Raw genomic sequence first — 20,076 nt, forward strand, 5'->3', positions numbered from 1 at the left:
TTACCGGGCACACGTGCAGGCTGTGTGCATAAGCACACGTATATAGGTGTGTCCATGAGGGTGAGAATGTGTATGTGAGTGTCTCCATCCAGGTGCCAGGATGTCCGTGAGCCCGTGGGCACCCAAGTGTGTCTCTGAGTGTGCGAATGTCTTTTTATTTTGCAGGGGGTTGGGGGGGCTCATTCTGAGTTTGTGAGTGCATATATGTGTTCGAGTGGCTTTGGCTATGTGTGGGTATGCAACACGTGTGTGGTTCCCCAAGTGTGTGTGTGCAACAACATAGGAGGGGGATGTGGGATGTATGTGGATTTTTCTGTAGGGGCCTGTATGTGTGTGCCTGTGTGTGTGTGTGTGTACAAGTATGAGTGTGTCTGGGTGCTCATGCTGCTTCTGTGCGTGAGCAGCTATGAGTGCTCATGTGCGTGTGAGCATTTGTGCACAAAGCACGGAGCGCGTGTGTTTCTCTGTGCGCATGCAGATATGCCCATGAGCCAGCACGTGACTGTTTCTGTGTCGCGTCATCTACACGTGCTATGTGTGTATTTCATGTAAGTCCCAGCGCCCTCGCTCCCAGCCTTGCCCAGTGAGCAGGGACCGAGTGTGGCAGGCAGATCAGTCTGCGTGCAGGCCTGGCTGGTGGGAAAAGCTCTGAGGAGACAAGGGACCCAGTCGGCTCTGGTTGGTGCTGCGCTGAGCTAGGTGCCTCGGGCCCGAGCCTGCCCCTCCCCGAGCCTTGGTTGTGTGACTCTAGAATAAAGGGATCTTAATATTTGACCCTCAAGGGTCTTTCTAGTTCTGCCGTTCACGCTTGAACCACCCAGACCCGTCTCGAACTCAGGTGCACCTGGTCCCCGGAGGCCCGGATGAAGGGGCCTCCTTGGTCTGAGACCCCAGCAGATGCCTCCCCTCCCTGCTCCCACAGTCCTGTTCTTCAGACGGGGCTCTGCGCTGCTCTCAGAAGTGAGTCCAGAGCCTGGCATTTCCAGGCACAGTCCGTGGTAGCTGGGGGGCTTTTCAGAGGGATTGTGGGCGGGACGGTGTGGTGCTCTCTCACCAGTGCAAGGTGTCTGTCTAGTGACTGGGCACCAGGGCCCCTTGATCCAGGGGCATGCCTGGCTTCTGGCGCTGGGCAGAGTTGTTGCGTGGCTCTGCGGCCTCTGCTCTGCCTCTCGTGAGCGTGTGGTCGCCCAGAGTGCACTCGTGGGCTGCAGGGTGGAGGGTCTGTCGGCTGCCTGGTGAGCTGCTGACCTGGACTGGAAGGTGCCTAGGGGTATCCCATACGCTGGAAAACCAAGGCCTGTGGTATATACGTGCACACACACTTGCACATAGACACACGCCCATGCACACACACACACACAGCCCCTACGTGCACACGTCATGCAGTGGCTTCTTGTGGCTTGAGAGTTGGGGTGCAGCACCCCAAACACTTCCTCTGTCCTTGCTTTGGCCCTGAGAGGGGAGGGTGAGGCCTCCCCAGGGTCAGCTCCGGCCTCGCCCCCTGTTCTGGCAGCCGAGGGCACAGCCACAGGGAGTGACCTCCTCACACTCCCTGCGCTGGCCAAAGGGAATTCCAAATTCTGCTCGGAGGGCATTGCTGAGAACACAGGTCAATCTCTTTAAAGCCAGGGGCAGCCCCTGCTTTCTCCCGGGAGTGGCGATCGGCCCTCCAGGGGACAGGTCGGCCATGGCCCGTGTCTCGCCTCTGCCCCCTTACTTCCTCCAGCTGTTCTCCACAAACACCTGGAACTCCCAGGCCTTCTGCTGGCTTGGGCCTGACTCAGATTTCTCATTAAGCACTAAGGGTTTGCATTTCATCATGCAGTTGACACACATTTTTTTTCCTTCTTCATAAACATGCTCACGAATGTGGATTCTGTTCTCCCTGGTCTGCTTCCAGACCTCCTGCCTGCCCACATTGCCTAGCTGCCAGGGCGTGGGGGGGTCAGGTGCCCGGCCAGGGCTGGCCGCTGGGAGCCAGGAGGCATTCCTGACCGCTGCCCGGGGGTCTCCACAAAGTAGGGTTATACTTGTGGAAGCCTTTTTCACCTTGGGGCTGGGACGAGGCTCAGGACACAAGTCGAACCTGATAAATTCTTCTAACCCTGCTGCCTGCTTGTGTCGCTGGCCCATCTGAGGCCCTCAGACATGGACCCACAAACCCCCGCAGCTCCACAGGATGGTACATTGGAAAAAGTACGGATTCAGAGCCAGACTGCTGGGTCCAGGGCCGTGGATGCCAGAAGAGGCTTGTGGCCTTGGGCGAGTTACTGGTCCTCTCTGAGCAATAGCTGCCTCCAGGCGCAAGTGTGAGCTGGACATTCCCTGGGCACCGGCACAGTGTGGATGCCTCGCAGGCACAGACACTGAGCAAGTGGGAGTTACTACACTTTCTGGTTATAATGGTGTTTCCTCTATTTTAAGATACCGCTGGGAGTGAGATGCATCCTCAATTTAACAGCAGCACTTTGAGAGGAGAAAAGCCCAATATGGCATTCAGTGCACACTCAGATCGCAGGAAGCGTGTGTTATCTGAGAACTGAGGACGTGTGGCCATCTCATTTAGCCTGCTGTGTAACTGGGGGCAGTGTTCTTGGCACCTGGGCCTCAGTTTTCTTGTCTGTACAATGGGTGTCGTGACATAGGGCCTTTCCACTGCTGGCCCAGCACTGGTCCTTGGTGAGAGTACACTGCTCTTACCAACTGGAACACTTGCCAGTGAGAGTTACGTGTGAAAGGGAAAGAACAGAGGATCTAATATGGAATGGGGGGGGGTCTTAACAGAGCCGTGTGGGGGCCAAAGAACCCCCCTGAGAGCAGGCATTGCTACTCCCCGAGCGTGTGAGCAGCCCCGCCTAGCCCACAGCCCCTGATCAGCTGCCTTCCCACAGGAAGGCCTGTGCGTCGTTGGTATCTGACACCTTTGAAGAGTAACATAAGCCCCGAGAAGTTCCCCGGAGACCCTTAAAAAGGAAAACTCTTAGCAGCGCAGGCCAGCATCACCCTGAGAGGCCCAGGCTGGGCGGTACGATGGAAAGAATGTGGGCTCGGAAGCAAGACCAAGCAGGTTTGGGTGTCTAGGAGTTTGGAGTCCGCCTCTTAACCTGTGAGGCAACTGTGTGCGGCTCACACATTTCTTCATGCAATCCTTTATCAAACGCTTGGGGCACAGGTATCCTGGGCCCGGCTCTGTGCTAAATGTCGGGGGGCCCGACTGATCTGCTCTCAGTCCCTCTGCATCTGAGCAGCACCAACTAGGAAAAACGGTAACATCACCCGCTTGGTGGGACAGAGTAGGGGAGGCTGCTGGCCCACAGGAGGCCACCAGCAAGGGGACAGGCTTCCGTCCAGGAAGAGAAAAGAACAGCCATCATGAGGGAGTGGTGGGCACATCCACTCTTCTGACCTACTCAGATCTGGCTGCTTGATCTTTCAAACACCCGCGTTTTGAAGTCTTGTTGGGCTGGTGGTGACCTGGAAGATGCCTCATCCCTCAGGGGCCTTTGGAGAAAATGCAGACAGACTTGGGGTTGTCCTAAAGACTGGGCAGCGTAGTGAGAATGTGGGAGGCAAGCGTCTACATCACCCAGGACAGTGCTGCTTGGTAAAGAACTGTCCCAGCCAGATGCCGCAGCTCTGCTATGAACACTGAAGGCTTGGTGCAGGGAGGGAGGATTGTTTGGGGGCTTGGAAACCATGTCCGGCAAGGAATGGCTGAAACAGCTTCCAACAGCCTGAGAGCTGGAGAGGGAGGGTGGCTGGGCTGGAGGGACCAGGACCAAGTCCCGAGCATTGCTGGAATCTGATGCCCCCACCCCAGGGGGCCACCACATTGTGCTGTCTGGCTTGTGGCCCGAGAGGGCTGGGGTTCAGGTTGGGTGCTGTTGTGTATGCGGCTGTCAGGGCCAGGGCTGCCTGACGCAGGCCAGTGTGCTGGGGACTTCTGGCTTCTCGAGGCTCACACGGCACACCTGCCCTCTGGCTGGTGCGTCAGCTGCTGTTCTGCGGGTAGGACAGCCTCCTGCCTGCATCGTGCAGAAGTTCTGGGAATCAGGAGGAAAACGGGTGCTGGGAGGAAGCATCTTGTCCCCAGGACAGCTTAGAGCTCTGGTTCAGGCAGCAGCTGTCAAGTTGGCTTACGGTTCCGCCGAGCATACGCTGTATGTCTGCCAGGCCAAAGCAGCTGCCCCAAGCCCTGGGAACCACCCTGTCCCCACTTCCTGTGTCCACCCCCTCACCTGCCCAGCTTGTCCCTGGTGTTTCCCACGCCCACCACAGCAGGAGAAAGGCGGTCTCAGTCATCTGGCTTCTAAACCATCCGTGGAGTGCAGTGTGAGGCTGGAGACCTGGGCCTCATGCTCACCAAGTCCAGCTTCCCCCCTTATTAGCTCTGTGACCTTTGGCAGCTCCCCTGACCTCATTGGGTGGTCTGGGAAGTTCTAGAGCCAGCCTGGCCCCATTAATGTCAGGACTAAATGTTAGGTGATTGACACCTACAGGTCATCAGAGGCCTTAGGGACGCTCAAGGTGCCATATCTCCCTTTCCTCCATGAGTGCAGGGCGGGCCTAGCTATCTTCTTCCCCGAGCTGGGTGGGCAGGCCCCTTCCCGCCTAGCCGCCATTCTTCCTTCCATCCCAGGCCAGCCTGGTCCGCCAGCCCTGAGGCTGGCGCTGCTCTCCAGCTGCTCATGGCAGGGGCTCTGCTGGCTACAGGCGTCCTACACCCCATCCCTTGGGCTTGGCTAGCCCCGGGGCACCCAGCCTCTGCCCAGCACACCTGCCATGCACCCCCAAACCAGTCAGCCCTGGCATTTGGAGCAGGGCCAGGAGCTAACGGCAGACTTGGAACTGGGCCCGGCCGAGGCAGGAAAGGAGGTCCATAGCCCTCTTCCTCGTTGTGCCCATGTCCCCCACTCTCAGTCCTGTGTGAGCTGCCAAGATGGAGCCGGCAGGAGGCTGAGCTCAAGCACCCCAGGAATACAGACGACCCTCACTGTTCTGTGGAACGGACTCGTTGAAGTCCCCTTCTGCACAGGAGTGAACCCAGGCCAGGCTCTGTTGCTGCCCTGAAGCCCAGCATGCACCTGGCACAGCCCCAGCTCCATGGCCTCTCATATCCACTGATGAGGAGCGGTTTAAAGTCTCCTCGGAGTTTTCTGTATTTAATGGCGTTTCTACATAGAACATGTTTTATTTTTTTAAAGCCAAAGAAAAACTAGTAAGTGCCTTTTTCGATAGAGGGAAGTGGCCTTCCTGTACAGGTGGGAGCAGGAGACGTGACATCGTGCCGTTCAGTGAATAGGACCGCAGATGTGGGAGCCAGGTTCCTGGGTTCGAGCCCCAGCTCCTACCAGCTGTGCGACCCTGGGCCAGCGCTTTCCCTGAGAGTTTTCACATCTGCAGAATGGGGTGGCAAGTGCGTCCAGCTCCGCAGTTGTCTCGGAGGGACACAGGAACTGATCCGTGTGCATCCAGCTCCGCAGTTGTCTCGGAGGGACACAGGAACTGATCCGTGTGCCCTTTTGGAAGAGCCTCTGCTCACAACAAGCTCTTTCTACAGTGTTTGCTCCTGTTACTTTTAGATTTTCTGGAAACTATGAATCAGACAGGTGAGGGGGTTTGTGGGGAGGGGTTTAGAGGGAAAACAGGCTTGCCACAAAAATCAATGACTCCCCCACACACCAAAAAAGAAGCATACAGGTATGGGGTCAAAAGGGGTCTCCACATCCTGTGGGCTCACTGGACCCAGCCACCCGGCACACAGAGCTCATGCCCAGCCTTGGGCACTGGAGTCCAAGGACCTGGCTGTGGATCTGGCTTCCCACTTCCCAGCTGTCTGAATTCAGGTGGGGCCTCAGTCTCACCGGGAAGGCAGGTGTGATACCCTGCAGTCCTCGAGTGCCAGTTCTGAGGCGTCCATGAGCAAGTTTGTGCCCAGTGCATGGCTTCATGAGTGCTCAGCAGACCTCCACAGGTGGCACTGTTAGAACTCCGCTCAGGCCACCAGGCACTCCTGGGAATTCTCTTCCCGGGTGGGAGCTGGATTCTGAAGGCTGCCACTTTATCACTGGTGTATCTGCAGGAAGGTAGGTCAGGAAAGGGCTGTCACCCAGGGGTTATGTACACGGTGCCTTGGTGGTGGGGGCGAATGCTGGTTCCCGGGGATGAGAAGATCTCAACTGTCTTTTGCTGTGAAGTACAGACATGCAGCATGTAAACAGATATACAGCATATTGGGAGAACCATCAGGGACAAATGTCGAGAAAGCTCCTCAGGGCGGGGGGTGGAGGAGCGCCACCAGATGCTGGTAAGAAGCTTGAGAAACACCGGATTCTAAGTGGAAAGGAGCCCCGGGGCCACAGGCCCACGATTCAGGTCTGGGTCCTTTCCTCTGCCCAGGCCAGTCCAGGCTCCGTCAGGCCCCTCCTGTGGGCAGTGCCAGATGTCAGTAGGGGTCTGACTGTAGCACCCATCCCCCCAACACAGGCCATTGGATGAAGGGTTCAGATACCCCCTCCTGCCAGAACCCAGCTTCCTGCCCCAATCAAGGCAGGATCCAGGTCAGACTACACGCTCAAGTGCACAGCTGAGGACGCACGCTCTTCCATTTGTCCACATCCCCTTCCACATGGGAGTGAACCCCAGACCCTGGCTGTAGCTCCCTAGCGTGTGCTGGGTCCACAGCTCAATAGGCCTCTTCCGGACACCAGCCATCTGCCTGGCCTGCCGCCCAACCCGACAGGTGCAGAGATAAGATGCAGCCCCTCCCAGGACTGCTGCGAGCAAGGTGTGTGTGCACCTGGGCACCCCAAAGTCTTCAGCGTGGGCGGGGCTGCTCCAAGTGGCCTCACTGCTGTGTGTGGGTTAAAGACTGGGACCTCAGAGGTGCCTGGCTGGCTAGGACAGTTGGTGAGAACTGGCTACCTCTGGGTTCACTATACAGTGAACTCCCCCAAACCAGAGAAATAGGGGAACCCAGGTCAGGGGCTGTACCAGATACAGGCGCTGGGTGGGGCAGGAACAGAGGTCACGGCCCCAGAGGCATCTGAGGTCAAATCCAGAGAACTAGTGGGTGATTTGTACAAATATGAAACACCCGTGGGCCTTGTTTTCCTCCTGCAAAATGGGTTGTGGGAATTCGGCCTGGCAGGGCGTCTGTGAGTATTAACCAGGGCATGTGGGAATGCTCTAGTGCCTGCTGAAGGCCCATCCGTCCTCAGGCCGAGGCTCTGCCTTGCCCTGCGTGTTCCTTCCCCTGCTCCCCACCCTCCTGGCTCCTCCTCCGGGGCTGTTGGCAGAAGCTGTGCTGGGGGCGGGATGGGGGGCCCTGCTGACTCCACAGCGGCCTCCAGGAGCTGTCGCTTCCCTTTCCGGGACCTCTCTCTGCGGCACAGCTGTGCGGTCACCTCACCAGCCACAGAACCGCTCCCGCCTGTCACACAGACTCGTGGTGGGCGGGCTGATCCCATGGTCCGCGGTCCCGACACGCAGGGAGTGCTCAGCGCATTGCAGCTCCCCTTGTCATTCACGCTAGTGTCCCTGTTCTGGAACAGTCCATCCCAGGCCGGGGTGGGGGCAGGACCCTCCAGTGCCTGGTCCCACCTGAGGCCTCAGCTGCTGTCTGTCAGAGCTATGATAGCTTGTGCAGATAACTTCTCTGCGCCTCAGTCTCCCCATCTGTTGACTGAGGCCGATCTTAGCGACTTCACTGTGAAGAGTAAGCGAACAGAGGTAAAGCTCTTGGCGTCATGTGGCACGTGGACAACATGCTGGCACCGTCCTAGCTGCTGGGTTTTGTTCCGTTACTATTACTCTCCCTGTTATTACTGTCATTCATAGGGACTGTTTTGTTAAAACACTTATCTGGACATAAGAGGAGAAGCACCTGATAAATCAGGTGGGTTGATCCAAACTGCAAATGAATAGCATATATTTATTATTTTTTATGAATCAGTCTATAAATTTGCCCCTCAGTTCTGATCAAGGATGAAAATGCCTTTGCATTACCAACATAAGCCTCCTCTGCTAGTCAGCTCAGGTGGCCGCAACAAAATTACACAGACCGGGTGGCTAGAGCAGCAGAAAGTTATTTTCTGGCAGTCCTGGAAGCTGGAAATGGGAAATCATGGCGTGGGCAGGGTCGGTTTCCTCTGGGACCTCTCTCCTAGGCCTGCAGTGAGCTCCCTTCTTCCTGTGTCCTCACAGGGTCTTCTTCCCAAAGTGTGTGTGTGTGCGTGTGCGTGTGCGTGTGTGTGTGTGTGTGTGTCCTGGTCTCCTTTCCACATGAGGACACTCGTCACACTGGGTTAGGCCCCCATTTTACCTTCATCGCATCTGTGTCCCCAAACACAGACACAGTCTAAGGTGTGAGGGTTAGGATTTCAACCCAGTAATTTGAAAGTCAGAAAGAACGACGATCTGGTAACCTGGGTGCAGAGGTGAGGTGGGAGGAAAGGGGATGGGTGGAGCTGGAGGGCTGGCCCCTTTGGCTGCCATGAGGAAGTCTCGGGACAGGTTCTGTCTGTCGTACCCGTAGACACCAGCTGCTTGTCTCCCCAGCTCCCTGGAAGCAGGAGGTGGCTAGAGCAGAGTTGGTGCTATGGGCGTCTCTGCCAGACCCTCGCCCCATCGTGGGCCATCCGTGACAGCACATGGTAAACCTCTCCTTGTCCAGTCCGAACCTGACTGTTGCCCCCTGTCTCTCTAGGTCTGACTATGATGACTGGAGACCGTCCCTGGCCAGCTTGCTTCAACCCATTCCATTCCCCAAAGAGTAAGTCCCACACCTGTCTCTGACCTCAGTTGTCCACAAGTCACCCTGGGAACACCACAGACACTAGCGGGAGATGGAGAAGTTGGTCTTCGGCTGTGGGACCGCTGGGGAGGCACCACCACCCCCCACTCTGAAAAATGGGGAGATTACCTCATTGCAGCATTGCAGGGATTCATTGAGCTCAGAAGGCAGACAAAGCCCTCCCCGCCGTGCCTTCATGCAGCGAAGTTAGCGATTCTGATTATGCTTCACTTGGGACCAGGACTCCCTGCCTGCGCGCTCTCCGGCGGCCGCAGTAAAAATCACAGGATAATGCACGTGGCATTGCTTTCTGTGCCACACAGCGATATGCTGAACGCGCTCTTACTGCACCCGTTACGATTATTAGCTTGTGTTCCAGGGCGAGTCGGGCCAGAAATGGGCCCTCCGTCTCTCTCTTGCCAGCCCTTATCTCAATATTGAATTTATCCGAGGAAAAATAGGGAGAAAACTGTCTGGTGGATAATGGCCTGAGGAGAAGGCTTTGTCTGAGTAACCAGGCCCTAAAATGCCTCCAGGTCTCTGTTTTGACAGATGTGGAGAAGGCAGGCCTCAGGAGGCAGCTCGGGGCTCTCTCAGGAGCCGATTAACGAGCCTGTGTTTATGAAATGTGGCTCTCCAAGGGGGACATTACACCCGGTAATTGCCCCATTTGCTGGCCTGGCCGGTCCCTGGGGCCCCCAGGACTCGAGACCGGAGAAATCTAACTCCTGAGAGCCGCGGCTGTCTCCAAAGAGCAGTGGCGTCATTGGCTACATTTGCTGTCCCCATGGCCCCAGGGACACATGTGACAGTGGGCCCATGATGCAATTCACTTGGAGAATGGTCCCCGAACGCCCCCCTGATGTACAGCGGTAATTAGTGCAGCCGCACCTTCGCGGTGGAACAATTAGCAAGCACACCTGGGTCACGGCGACCCCGCTCAGCCCGCTGCTGTCTGCAGGTGCAGGCCCCAAGGGCGGGGGGGGGGGGGGGGCGGCCTTTGTTGTGCAGTTTCAAGGAGGGGCAAAATGTCCGTGTTTCATTCTCAACTTCCTCCTCATTCTTCGGATCAGACAAAGCCTCACCGTCCCTAGAGGAAGATCTTTGGATCGTTGTGGGTTTCAAAAGCACCCCGCTAACTGCAGTTTTCCCTCTATTTTTGTTACAGAGCTCTCGCACATGAGAAGTTCACCAAGTGAGTATTGGGGCAACACCTTCATTACCTTCTTCCGTTGCAAATGTCTTCTCTCCTGAGGCTGTTCCCCCGCGGCCAGCCCTCCTTCCACCCCTTCTCGGTCACGTGCATTCTGGGAGGCAGCCGTGGCTTCTATTTGGAAGTTCTGACCCCCGCCAGCTCTGCTAGGCTCCCCCACCCCGGCCCTCTCCTCTGCCCCTGTCGCGGTCCATGCAAACCAGGACCCTGGGAATGACTCTGCCGCCACCCTGTCCGTTTCAGGGAACTGAAGTACGTGATTCAGAGGTTCGCCGAAGACCCACGACAAGAGGTGAGGCCTCCCTCCCTCCCTCGAAGGCACCCTGTCAGGGCCTCCTTTCTCCCACGGGCATTCAGAATGGTTTCCAAAGGCTCCTTGCCTTGTGCATAAACACAACGACCCCCTGTGATGGGGGTGCCCGGCCTGTGATGTCAGTCCGTTACTATAAACTCAGGCTAGCCAGAGGTGGTTTCCCCCTGGCTGGCGGTTTCTTCTTGGAGCACAGGCCTTGCTTTAGGGGCAGACTGGCACAGGGCTTCCCAGCCAGCTCCAAAACAGCAGTGGATCCCCGTTAGGCTGCCGACCTGAGAAGCAGCAAACCAAGGAAGACATCTGAGCTGAAATCTGAGCCGGCTTTCATTGCCCAGGCATGGTGGCTGTGGGCCTCCTTGAAGGGCCACTCTGTTCCTCCAGTATCTGGGCTTCCGGGAGAGCTCAGCTTCCCCCCGCCGGAGGCTGTGTGAGCAAGGACTCAGAGGGGCCTGGGTTCCTCCACCCACTGTATCGGCGTAGCGATAGCTAGCCTTGCTTCGGTGCTCGCCCTGTGTCGGACACGTGCGCTTTCTCCTTGACTCCCCCCCCCCCCCCCCCACAAGCACGAGTAGGTTCTGTCATCACCCCATTTACCTCTGAAGTACCCTCCTCTTAGAGTTGGAAACCTGAAGTTGAGGGGCATCCCCACAGTCACACAGCTGGTACGTGACCACAGCAGGATTCAGACCCGGCAAGTGTGGCTCCCCGAGCCGGTCCAGTGGCCAGCTCTGCGGCAGACGCCCTGGGCCAGACGGGCTGCAGAAGCGAACAGGACGCTGGCCTTGCCCCGTGGAGCTCGCAGCCCCCTTCTCCGTGGCCATGAATCCTGGGATGTGAGGGGATCCGGCTTCCGAGTGGGGACAGACCGCGACACACGTACCCCCAGCAGAGCGGGAGGTTAAGGATGGGCAAAGGAGGAAGTGATTTCTTCTTCTTGACGGAGCCAGAATATTCTCTCTGGAGGCCCTGCTGTAAAACCGTTCTCGAAGGATCAAGTTGTAAAACACCTTGATTCTAAACCCTGATTCCCCTTCAGAGGGGAGGTGGGTGGGGGAATGGGATAAGCTGGTGATGGGTAGTAAGGAGGGCACGTATCGCATGGTGCACTGGGTGTTATACGCAACTAATGAATCATCAAACTTTACATCAGAAACCAGGGATGTACTGTATGGTGACTAACATAATAAAAAAACATTAAAATTAAAAAAAAATAATAAACCCTGATTCCCAAAGTTGGTCCTCAGATGCAGTGGGAAAAGCAGAAATGGCAGATCGGGAGCTCTTAAGTGGTTGGATACAGTGCTGGTCTAAGCCATCCTTCCCTGTGAGTGAAGACAGATTCTCAGAATTCCTCTGGAAAGGGAGCCTTTAGTTCAAATACAAACTTTGAAGATGAGGAATAAAAGTGGTCCCAGCTGCTTCCCAGAGCAGAGAGGCAGAGCCAAGTGCTGGCAGGGAGCTTTCCGAGCCCGGTACCATCCACAAGGCCCCCGGGGGGACTGGAGAGCAAGGGGCTGGTCTTGCGGGGGAGGCCCTGCCCCCAGCAGGCCCCTCACCAGGCCTTGCTCCAGGCCCCTGTGTGCCTCTGCCTTTGATTCTGTTTCTCTCCCTCACTCTCCCCTCCCACATTCTCCCTCCTGAAGAAGCCAGAGTTATAAATTGTTGGATATATTTGCCGAATAGAGTTTCATACTCTTGATTCCTTCTTTCTTTGAAGTAGACAAATTAACATTTGATATTCTTCCAACTCAGAGGGAAAAATCAAAGCCCCACCGCCTCGGTTTTGTTTACTTGTGTGTGGGTTGTGATCAATTGAATATCTGTGAGTAAGTGGCTTTTGGCAGCAAATTGTCCTTCACTCCTGAAGGAAATGATCGGGCACATCTCTCAGCTCTCTTCTGAGGACAGGGAGGAGGGGAAGAAACAAAGGCCTTTGTTTCTCTCTCTCTGCAGTTATAGGAGGGACCGGGGTGGTTGTGGAATTCCTTCCAAACACACGCACGCACACGTGTTTGCACACACATGCCCACCCACACACTGACATGCAGAGCTCTGGGAAGGCAGTTGAGACCCACAGAGAGAGCTGTGCTTGTGCATGGAACTGTCCCACCCTGGACAGAGAGCCTTCCAGGGAGAGGCACAGACTCAGAGGGAGGTGCAGACCCCAGCGGTGGAGGGAGCGGGTGCCCTGAGAGTGAGCAGGACAGAGGTTCAGGGGGAGCTGAGGCCAGAGAGCAGGAGAGAGGAGTTAGAGGCACAGAGAGAGAAGGGAGAAAAAGAACTCCCTCCACCCCCTGAGAAGGTCATAGGTGAAAAGGGGACTGAGTCCAAGCAGTTGCTTTGAGCCTCTCCTCCTCCCCCCCCACCCCGATTTGGCCATAGACTTGCTTTTGTTCAGGGCAACTAACCAAGCCAGGCCTGGCCCTTCGTCCCTCGGAGCTGAAGGTGAATGGCTGGAGTTCGCAGTTTATGGGTGCCACACTTTTTCCTAAAAGGCCTTCCATGGTATTTAGTAGGAGGTGGGAGTTGCTGGACTAGAAGTGAAACAGGTTTCTTAACTGCGGGACTTGTCTGAGCCTTTATCATTTGCTGGGCTCCCTTGGGCCCTCGGGACTGACCGTTGTGCCCCCCTCTGCCGCAGGTGCACTCGTGCCTGCTGAGCGTGCGGGCCGGCAAGGACGGCTGGTTCCAGCTCTACAGCCCTGGAGGGGTGGCCTGCGACGACGATGGGGAGCTGTTCGCCAGCATGGTATGTGGGCCGGGGCCCCTCGCTGGGCACGGCGGGCGGGCCTGGCTTTGCCTCTCCTGCCGAGCCCAGAGCTGCCCCGATCTGGCAGTGGTGGCCAGCCTGGGAATTTCCACACTTCAGCATCGAAGCTGAAGATGGTGATGAAGGTGACGACCCCAAGTGTCCCTTGCTGTCTCTCACCTGAGCGGGCGCCCGGCCAAGGACTTGAAACTCCTGCTCTCACTCAGTCCCACTCAGCTCCGTGAGGAGGTGACGCTTACCGTTACCCCACTTCACAGACTAGGCGGCTGAAGCCCCAGGCGCTCACCGCCCAAGCTCACACAGCTCATTGTAGCGGCAGCGTTCACTTCGGGCCCCTGAGGGCTTGGTGTGCACAGGACTTCCAGAAGGCACTGCAGACCCAGCGGTTCGCCTGATCTTTGCCGTGAGAAGCCAAGGTCAGGATGATCGTCTGGCCTTGGAGAGCAGAGATCTGAGGTCACCAAACCAGTAACTGCACCCCCGGTGACTTCCAGTACTTTCTTTGTGTCGGACGCCTCACGTGCACCATTTCTTCACCTTCAGCCTTCCCCCTTAAGCACACCTGTGTTGAAGCAGCGTAGGGAGGTCTGGTGGCCTGCCCAAGGTCACACAGGCCTTCAGCCTCCATGTCCCTCCCTTGACCCAAGCCCACGCTGTCCAGAGCCAACCCCTCCTGCCAGTGGCAGCATGTGTGTCTCCTGAAGGGGGCACAGGCTCCCCTCCCAGTGGCCAGAGACCTCGGCTGTCCTGCTTGCTGACACGGCCAGCTGGGCTCTGGGACTGTGCCTGTTCCCAACCCTGAGAAAACATGATTCAGGTGGAGGCTCGGCTGTGCGCTCGCGTGGTGACCTCGGCTCCGCCACCTCGTCTGTAAGCCAGGGAGTGGAGTGCCGGCGTCTCGGGGTCACCATGCCAGTGCATGCAACAGTGGACGCGGGGTGCCCCGCCGGGGCCTAGTGCATGGCCTGCTCAGAGGTGACGGCTGCGGTCGGTCTTGTCTCTCTGCCGGGCCACCCGTGCAGTGGGGCAGCAGCTCACGAAGCTCTCTGCAGTGACGACAAATCCGGCGCTGCCTCTGGAATCTTTCTTGAAAGGGACATATTTTTAGAGCCTCTTCGTTACGCACTGGCCCCCCACTCCTCACCCGCTGCCTGATGAGCCCCTCTCAGGTGCCCTGTGCGTCCTGGAGATGCTGGCATCTGCCTGCCTGCACCTCCCCCACCTCTCACGAGGGCTCCCCTGATGTCACAGTTTCACCATGGCAACAGCCAGTGGACCCCCACCCCTTGATGTGGGGACTCAGTGTGCGAGAGAAGCCGGGGAGCTGGCAGCTTCCCAGCCTGAGAGATTGCGTCCGTGTGCCAGAGTTGTTAATGATGGAGCGGAAAAAATATACATGGAAAAGGAAGCAGCCAGCCCCTGGGATGGCAGTGCCTCATTTCCATGGAGACGCAGGGCGCAGGAGAGGTCCCCTTGATTAGGCTGCCGTTTCCAACCATGGAAGGGCATTTGCTATCGCACGAAGTCGGAGGGGGGAGCACACCAAGTGTTTGGGCCCCCAGCCCTGTTGGCTGGGGCCCCCTGCCCTTGGGTGCCACCTCCAGATACACCAGAAAGAAACCCCGTTTTCTCGGTGGCTGCCCTGCTTGGAACCCAGGTGGGGCAGAATTTGCCAGTTCCTGGATTTCTGGGGCAGGGATCACTCAGCATCCCTTAGAGCTCCCAGAGAGTTTGGGAAAGGGGAGGCAGAGCTCCCTACTGTTCTCTGTCCTGCATATGGTGACACTGTGCCCCCTAAACACTAACCACCCCCCCCCCGGCCACCACCACTCTGTTCCTGCCTCCAAGTCCGACGCTCCAGGTCCCTCACGTGCATGGAATCCTACAGGATTTGTCCTTTGTGATTGGCTTCCTTAGCACCATATCCGTGAGGTTCATCCACATTGGAATGTGGGGGGGGGGGGTCTGATGATCAGTTCAGATCTAGTGTCCAGATAGGATGTGGGCGGGCCTTCTGGTTTGGGAATCCTTTCAGCATCCCAGAAGCAGGCGTCTCGGGCCACAGCCCCGTGGTGGCCGCTGCTTTTCACACAGCCGTCTCTCCTCGCAGGTGCACATCCTCATGGGCTCCTGTTACAAGACCAAAAAATTCCTGCTCTCCCTGGCGGAAAACAAGCTGGGCCCCTGCATGCTCCTGGCGCTGAGGGGGAACCAGACCATGGTGGAGGTAAGGAGCTGGCCCAAGTTCCTGGTAAGGCTGCTGTCTCGTTCGAGCCTTCGCCTTTGTTGACTGAGGACCTTGTAGGAGCCCAGAGCTGTTAAAGCAGCTGGGAACACAGCCGCCAATGAGGCAGGTGTAGCCCTCGCCTGTCCTAAGCCTCGCAGGAGCGTGCGGTCTCCCTCAAATAAGTTATCCGTTTCACTTGTGATCTGTTTTGACCCAAGGGATCAGGGGAGGTTTCTGTTCCATTGTCTATTGCTGTGTAACAGACCACCCCAACGGGGGCTTAAAACAATGACACTCATATATTTGGCTCACAGATCTTGGGGTGACTGGGCTCAACTGACAGGTTCTCACTCTGGGTCTCTCAAGGGGAGGCCAAAGCATCTGGGACTTCGGGCCTCTCTGCACGCAGCAGCCTGGGGCTGCAGCCTTCCCGCACACCAGGGAGCACACGCCTGGCCTGATTCCTCTCTGTCTCCTCCCAAAGTCCCCAGAAGCCTGAGGCTCCCAGGCCGCTGTCCAAAGGCAGACGGGCAGAAGCCGTATTGCTCTTCCTCACGCACCTTCCAAGTCAGCCGGTGTCACCGTGCCACGTGCTACCCAGGGAACGTGCCAGCCCAAGTCAAGGGGCTGGGGCTGAGAACACCTCTTAGTGGGAAGAGCATCCCAAGAATTTGAGCCCCAGAGCTTTCTCCCTGCCACTGAGAGTTGCAGTGAGATTTGGGGGCAAAGAGTTCAGAAGAAGTCAGGAGCATGGTGTCCAGGCCAGAGCAGCACAGGCCAGGCCCTGCAGTAGGAGGAGGTGTGGTGTGAGAACAGGGAGGAGGCCAGGACGGCTGGGACAAGGGGCAGGATGCTGGGGATTCGGATGGACGGGCTTGAAGAGCCTACGAGGTGTCTGGAGGCCTTGGTGAGGGTCTTGGAGCTTCATCCACGTGCTTGTGCAGGGGACTTGCAGGGCCAGGGGTGTGCAGGGAGCCGGGAGGCAGGTGAGCCATGCTGTGAGGGCCTGGGCCAGGTGGGCTCTCCTTGGAGGGGGAGTTGTCATCGGAAAGGAAATCTGGAGGCCGGGCTGTGCACGTGAAGCCCGGGCAGGAGGGCTGGGAAGCAGAGTGAGGCATGCAGCCACCCGAGGCCCCAGGAGGCAGGACGTGGCAGGTGCTCCCCGGGGCTCCAGTTTGACTCAGTGAACATGTCTTGATCACCAACCGTGTGCCGGGCAAAGGTGGGGAAACTAGGGATGGAAGGAGGTGTCCTGTCTTTTGGGCTCTCTACCAACCCTTCAGGTCCTAGCATGCATCCTTTCTTCATGCATTTGCCAAGGGCCTGCTCTGTGCTCAGCTGGGTGTACACGAATGTTCCCATCGTATGGATGGGAAGCTGCAGTTGGTGATTTGCCCAATATCACGCAGGCAGAAATGCAGAGAGGGGAAAGCACGGTTACTCATTTTCAGGATAAGATTTTGGGGTGCATAGAGCACACTGAGCTTGTCCATAGACCCCTCTCCCCGGGTGTGTGGGGCTGTTGGCCCAGGCCGAGGGTTTGGCCCTCTGCGCCTACAAGGAGCAGCCCTGCCCAGAGCCTCAGGCTAGCTGTAAGGTGCCTCCCCTGCTCTCGGGCAGATCCTGTGCCTGATGCTGGAATACAACATCATCGACAACAATGACACCCAGCTGCAGATCATCTCAACCCTGGAGAGCACGGGCGTGGGCAAGCGCATGTACGAGCAGCTGTGTGACCGGCAGCGGGAGCTCAAGGAGCTGGTGAGTCCACAGCCCGGCTCCGCGGCTCCAGAGCTGGGCCAGCCAGAGAGCACAGGTGGGGTATGGTAGGGCAGAGCCCAGGACCACCGCACCTGCACGGGCCTCTGTCCCAGTGAGTCCTCCTGCAGACCCAGAGAAGTCGGGACTGCCACCTGCCACTTCCCAGATGATTGCAGAGAGGTCAAGTCAGTGACCCACAGTCACATAGCTCCTCCTCGGCCATGCCAGGAATGCGTCCTCACCCCCAGAGTCATGCATGCCAGTCACTGGCACCCCCCCCCCAACATCATCCATGTCCCTTAGGCCGTTCTTTAAGGGCACCAGTGCTGGACTTCAGAGTGGCAGTGGACTCATGCCCCTGGTCCCCTGGAGCAGCTCTGACCCGGTGGCTGATAGGGGAGGGTGTGTAAATACCCCAGCTTTCTCTCCGCACAGGTGGGATGCCTCTGAGACATGACCCAGAGGCCTCCAGCGGTAGCTGTACGCTAACACTCCCTTCTTGAAGGGGCTTCACTGTCTCTCTTCCCCTGCTGGTGTTTCTTGGGATCTCCTCTCTACCACAATGTTGCCTTCTACCACCCAGAAATGAACCTGGCACTGTGCGTGATGTTAATGGGGAGAGGGTGTGTAAGATGGAAGCTCAGGGGAAAGCATGGGTCGTAATCAGTCTGGTTTTTCTGTTGCAGCAAAGGAAAGGTGGGCCTACTAGGCTAACACTGCCCTCCAAGTCCACAGTGAGTTGGTTTCATTCTTCTGTGGGGCTGGGTGGAGGGAAGGAGGTGGTTAGGCCTCCCCTCTGGGGAACAGCAGAGAGTGTCTGGTGGAAGTGAAAATGAATGACATAGTCCTTGACAGGCCAGCTTTTCCAGGAGGGAATTGGGTTGCAGGAAACCGAATGTGATAGATTATTGTTGATATTGATACGTTACCGTAAGTTAATAATAGTAATAATAGCTAACATACATGAAGCATTTATATACCAGATACTGGGTTATAAGTTCATTTTATCACCACAGTAACACTATGAAGCTGGTGCCTCTTTCCACCCCCATTTACAAGTCTTCAGGGATCTTAGTCCCTTCTCTCCTGCTGCCCCACTGTCCTTGGCATGAGACTTCCACCTCATGGTCCAAAAAGGCTGCTCAGGCTCTAGCCATCACATCTGCATTCAAACCAGCAGAAGGAGGAAGAGCAAAGAAGAACATGCCCCTTCCCTTTCAGGACTTTCTGAAAGTTCTAGTGGGCACATCTCCCTGTACACCGTCGTCCAGGTTCAGCACATGGCCACACCTAGCTGGGAGATTAGCCTTTATTCAGGGCAGCTGTGTGACCACTAAAACTCAAGGATTCAGTCACTAAGGTGGAAGGGAGAACGGATATTACCCTCCGTGACCTCACGGTGTGGTGCTTACACATGCATCGGTCTACACAGGCCTCAGAGTTGGGGGGCCTCAGTGTTTGCAGGTGGGAAATGGGCACAGCCGCTGCCTGGGAGAGTGAGTTGACCAGGCACACACGGACGCGCGTGCACGCACACACGCCTGTGGGAGGGACGTGGCCTCAGAACACCCCAGTCGGTGATTCAGGGTGTGAGTCACAGCACTGGAGGCTTTCTCCCTCACCCACAGGGACGTGGAAACAGCCCTTCCCTCCCCGACAGCCCCCTCGGTCCAACCCCCCCGAGCCACACTGTCACCCCACCTCCTGGGGATTTGCTGCCCCCAGCTACAGCTCTCCGCAGGGCAAGGGAAGACAAGTGGGGAGAGGGGTCCGAAGGGCTCTCAGGAGCTGCTGGCAGCCCAAGGCCTCCCCCGAGACCCCAGCTGCCTGTCTGTTTGCAGGACGCCGACTTGGCTCGTTTGCTGAGCTCCGGCTCTTTCGGGAACCTGGAGAACCTCAGTCTGGCCTTCACCAACGTAACCAGTGCCTGCGCTGAGCACCTCATCAAACTGCCTTCTCTCAAGCAGCTCAACCTGTGGTCCACTCAGGTGCACACTGCCTGCCTGCACCCTGCTCCATGCGCCCACCGCCCCCGCAGCCTGCACCCGCCTCCGTGCCCCAGCGCACCCCTGCTCTGTACCTGCTCTGCCCTCCTCTATGGCTGGCCTCTCTGCCCAGAGCCCCTGGCCCATCTCTTGATGACCACACCCCTCCGCCGCTCAGCACCCACTCCCGAGGCCAGGGGAGGGTTAGGATCTCCTGAAGCCTGTTTCACAGTGGAATTGCTAAGGCCCAGGGCAGGGATGTGCGGGACCAAGTCTTAGAAGCCCTGAGAGGCAGGGCTAAGAGGTGGGCTGGTGTCACGCACCTGCCTGGGGAGCACACGGGCAGCTCGTGGGTCTTTTTGTTTTCACAATAACCGCAGCACACGGCTACTTGCTGCCCGTGCTCAGGGTCATTTGCGCTGTGGAGCACCTCGCGTGAATCAGTGCATGTGGTCCCCATGCCACCCCTGGGATGGGTAGCCCCACCAGCGCCCTCGTTTTACAGAAGAGAAACCAGGGTGTTCCTGGCAGTCTGCCTTCCAGGCCCATCCCGCCCCGTCCCACTGTCCTGCCCCGGGGAAAAGCTGCCTTGGCCCCCACTTGTAGCCAGAGCCACTGAGTTCAAAGCCCTCCCTGACAGACAGCAAGACTCCTGGGGATGGCCCTTGCCTGGCCCACATCCCACCAGCAGAAGCTGGACTCGAACCCAGGTCAGGAGAAGCATTGAGTCTTTGGAGAGAAGTGAGAGCAGCCCAGACCCCCGGGGCTTGGAGGGCCATGGTTCTGTCCCCATCGCCTTCCTCCACTGCTACCCCAGCCTCAAGCTCAAGGTCATTTCCCTGGGTGCCTGGGGGAAGCTGGTCGAGTCCCAGGGCTAAGAGGTTCTGTGCTCCGCAGTTTGGAGACGCCGGCCTGCGGCTCCTGTCGGAGCACCTCACCATGCTCCAGGTGCTGAACCTGTGCGAGACGCCCGTCACCGACGCCGGCCTGCTGGCCCTCAGCTGTGAGTACTG

At 57.5% G+C, this 20,076-nt stretch overlaps 1 protein-coding gene across 1 annotated transcript in view; it reads left to right on the plus strand.

The window, feature by feature from the left end:
* Nucleotides 1–20,076, plus strand: part of LOC103662091 (c-Maf inducing protein) — a 231,979-nt gene that overhangs the window by 207,264 nt on the left and 4,639 nt on the right. Inside the window, exons 11-19 of the mRNA XM_040633648.1 lie at nt 8,708–8,773; nt 9,963–9,989; nt 10,251–10,299; nt 12,962–13,069; nt 15,201–15,317; nt 16,938–17,078; nt 17,765–17,812; nt 18,920–19,066; nt 19,961–20,066. Of these exons, the coding sequence (XP_040489582.1) occupies nt 8,708–8,773; nt 9,963–9,989; nt 10,251–10,299; nt 12,962–13,069; nt 15,201–15,317; nt 16,938–17,078; nt 17,765–17,812; nt 18,920–19,066; nt 19,961–20,066 (809 nt within the window). The remainder of the gene's footprint in view (nt 1–8,707; nt 8,774–9,962; nt 9,990–10,250; nt 10,300–12,961; nt 13,070–15,200; nt 15,318–16,937; nt 17,079–17,764; nt 17,813–18,919; nt 19,067–19,960; nt 20,067–20,076) is intronic.

This window comes from Ursus maritimus, unplaced genomic scaffold, assembly GCF_017311325.1.
Source record: "Ursus maritimus isolate PB19 unplaced genomic scaffold, ASM1731132v1 scaffold_19, whole genome shotgun sequence".
Lineage (NCBI taxonomy): Eukaryota > Metazoa > Chordata > Mammalia > Carnivora > Ursidae > Ursus > Ursus maritimus.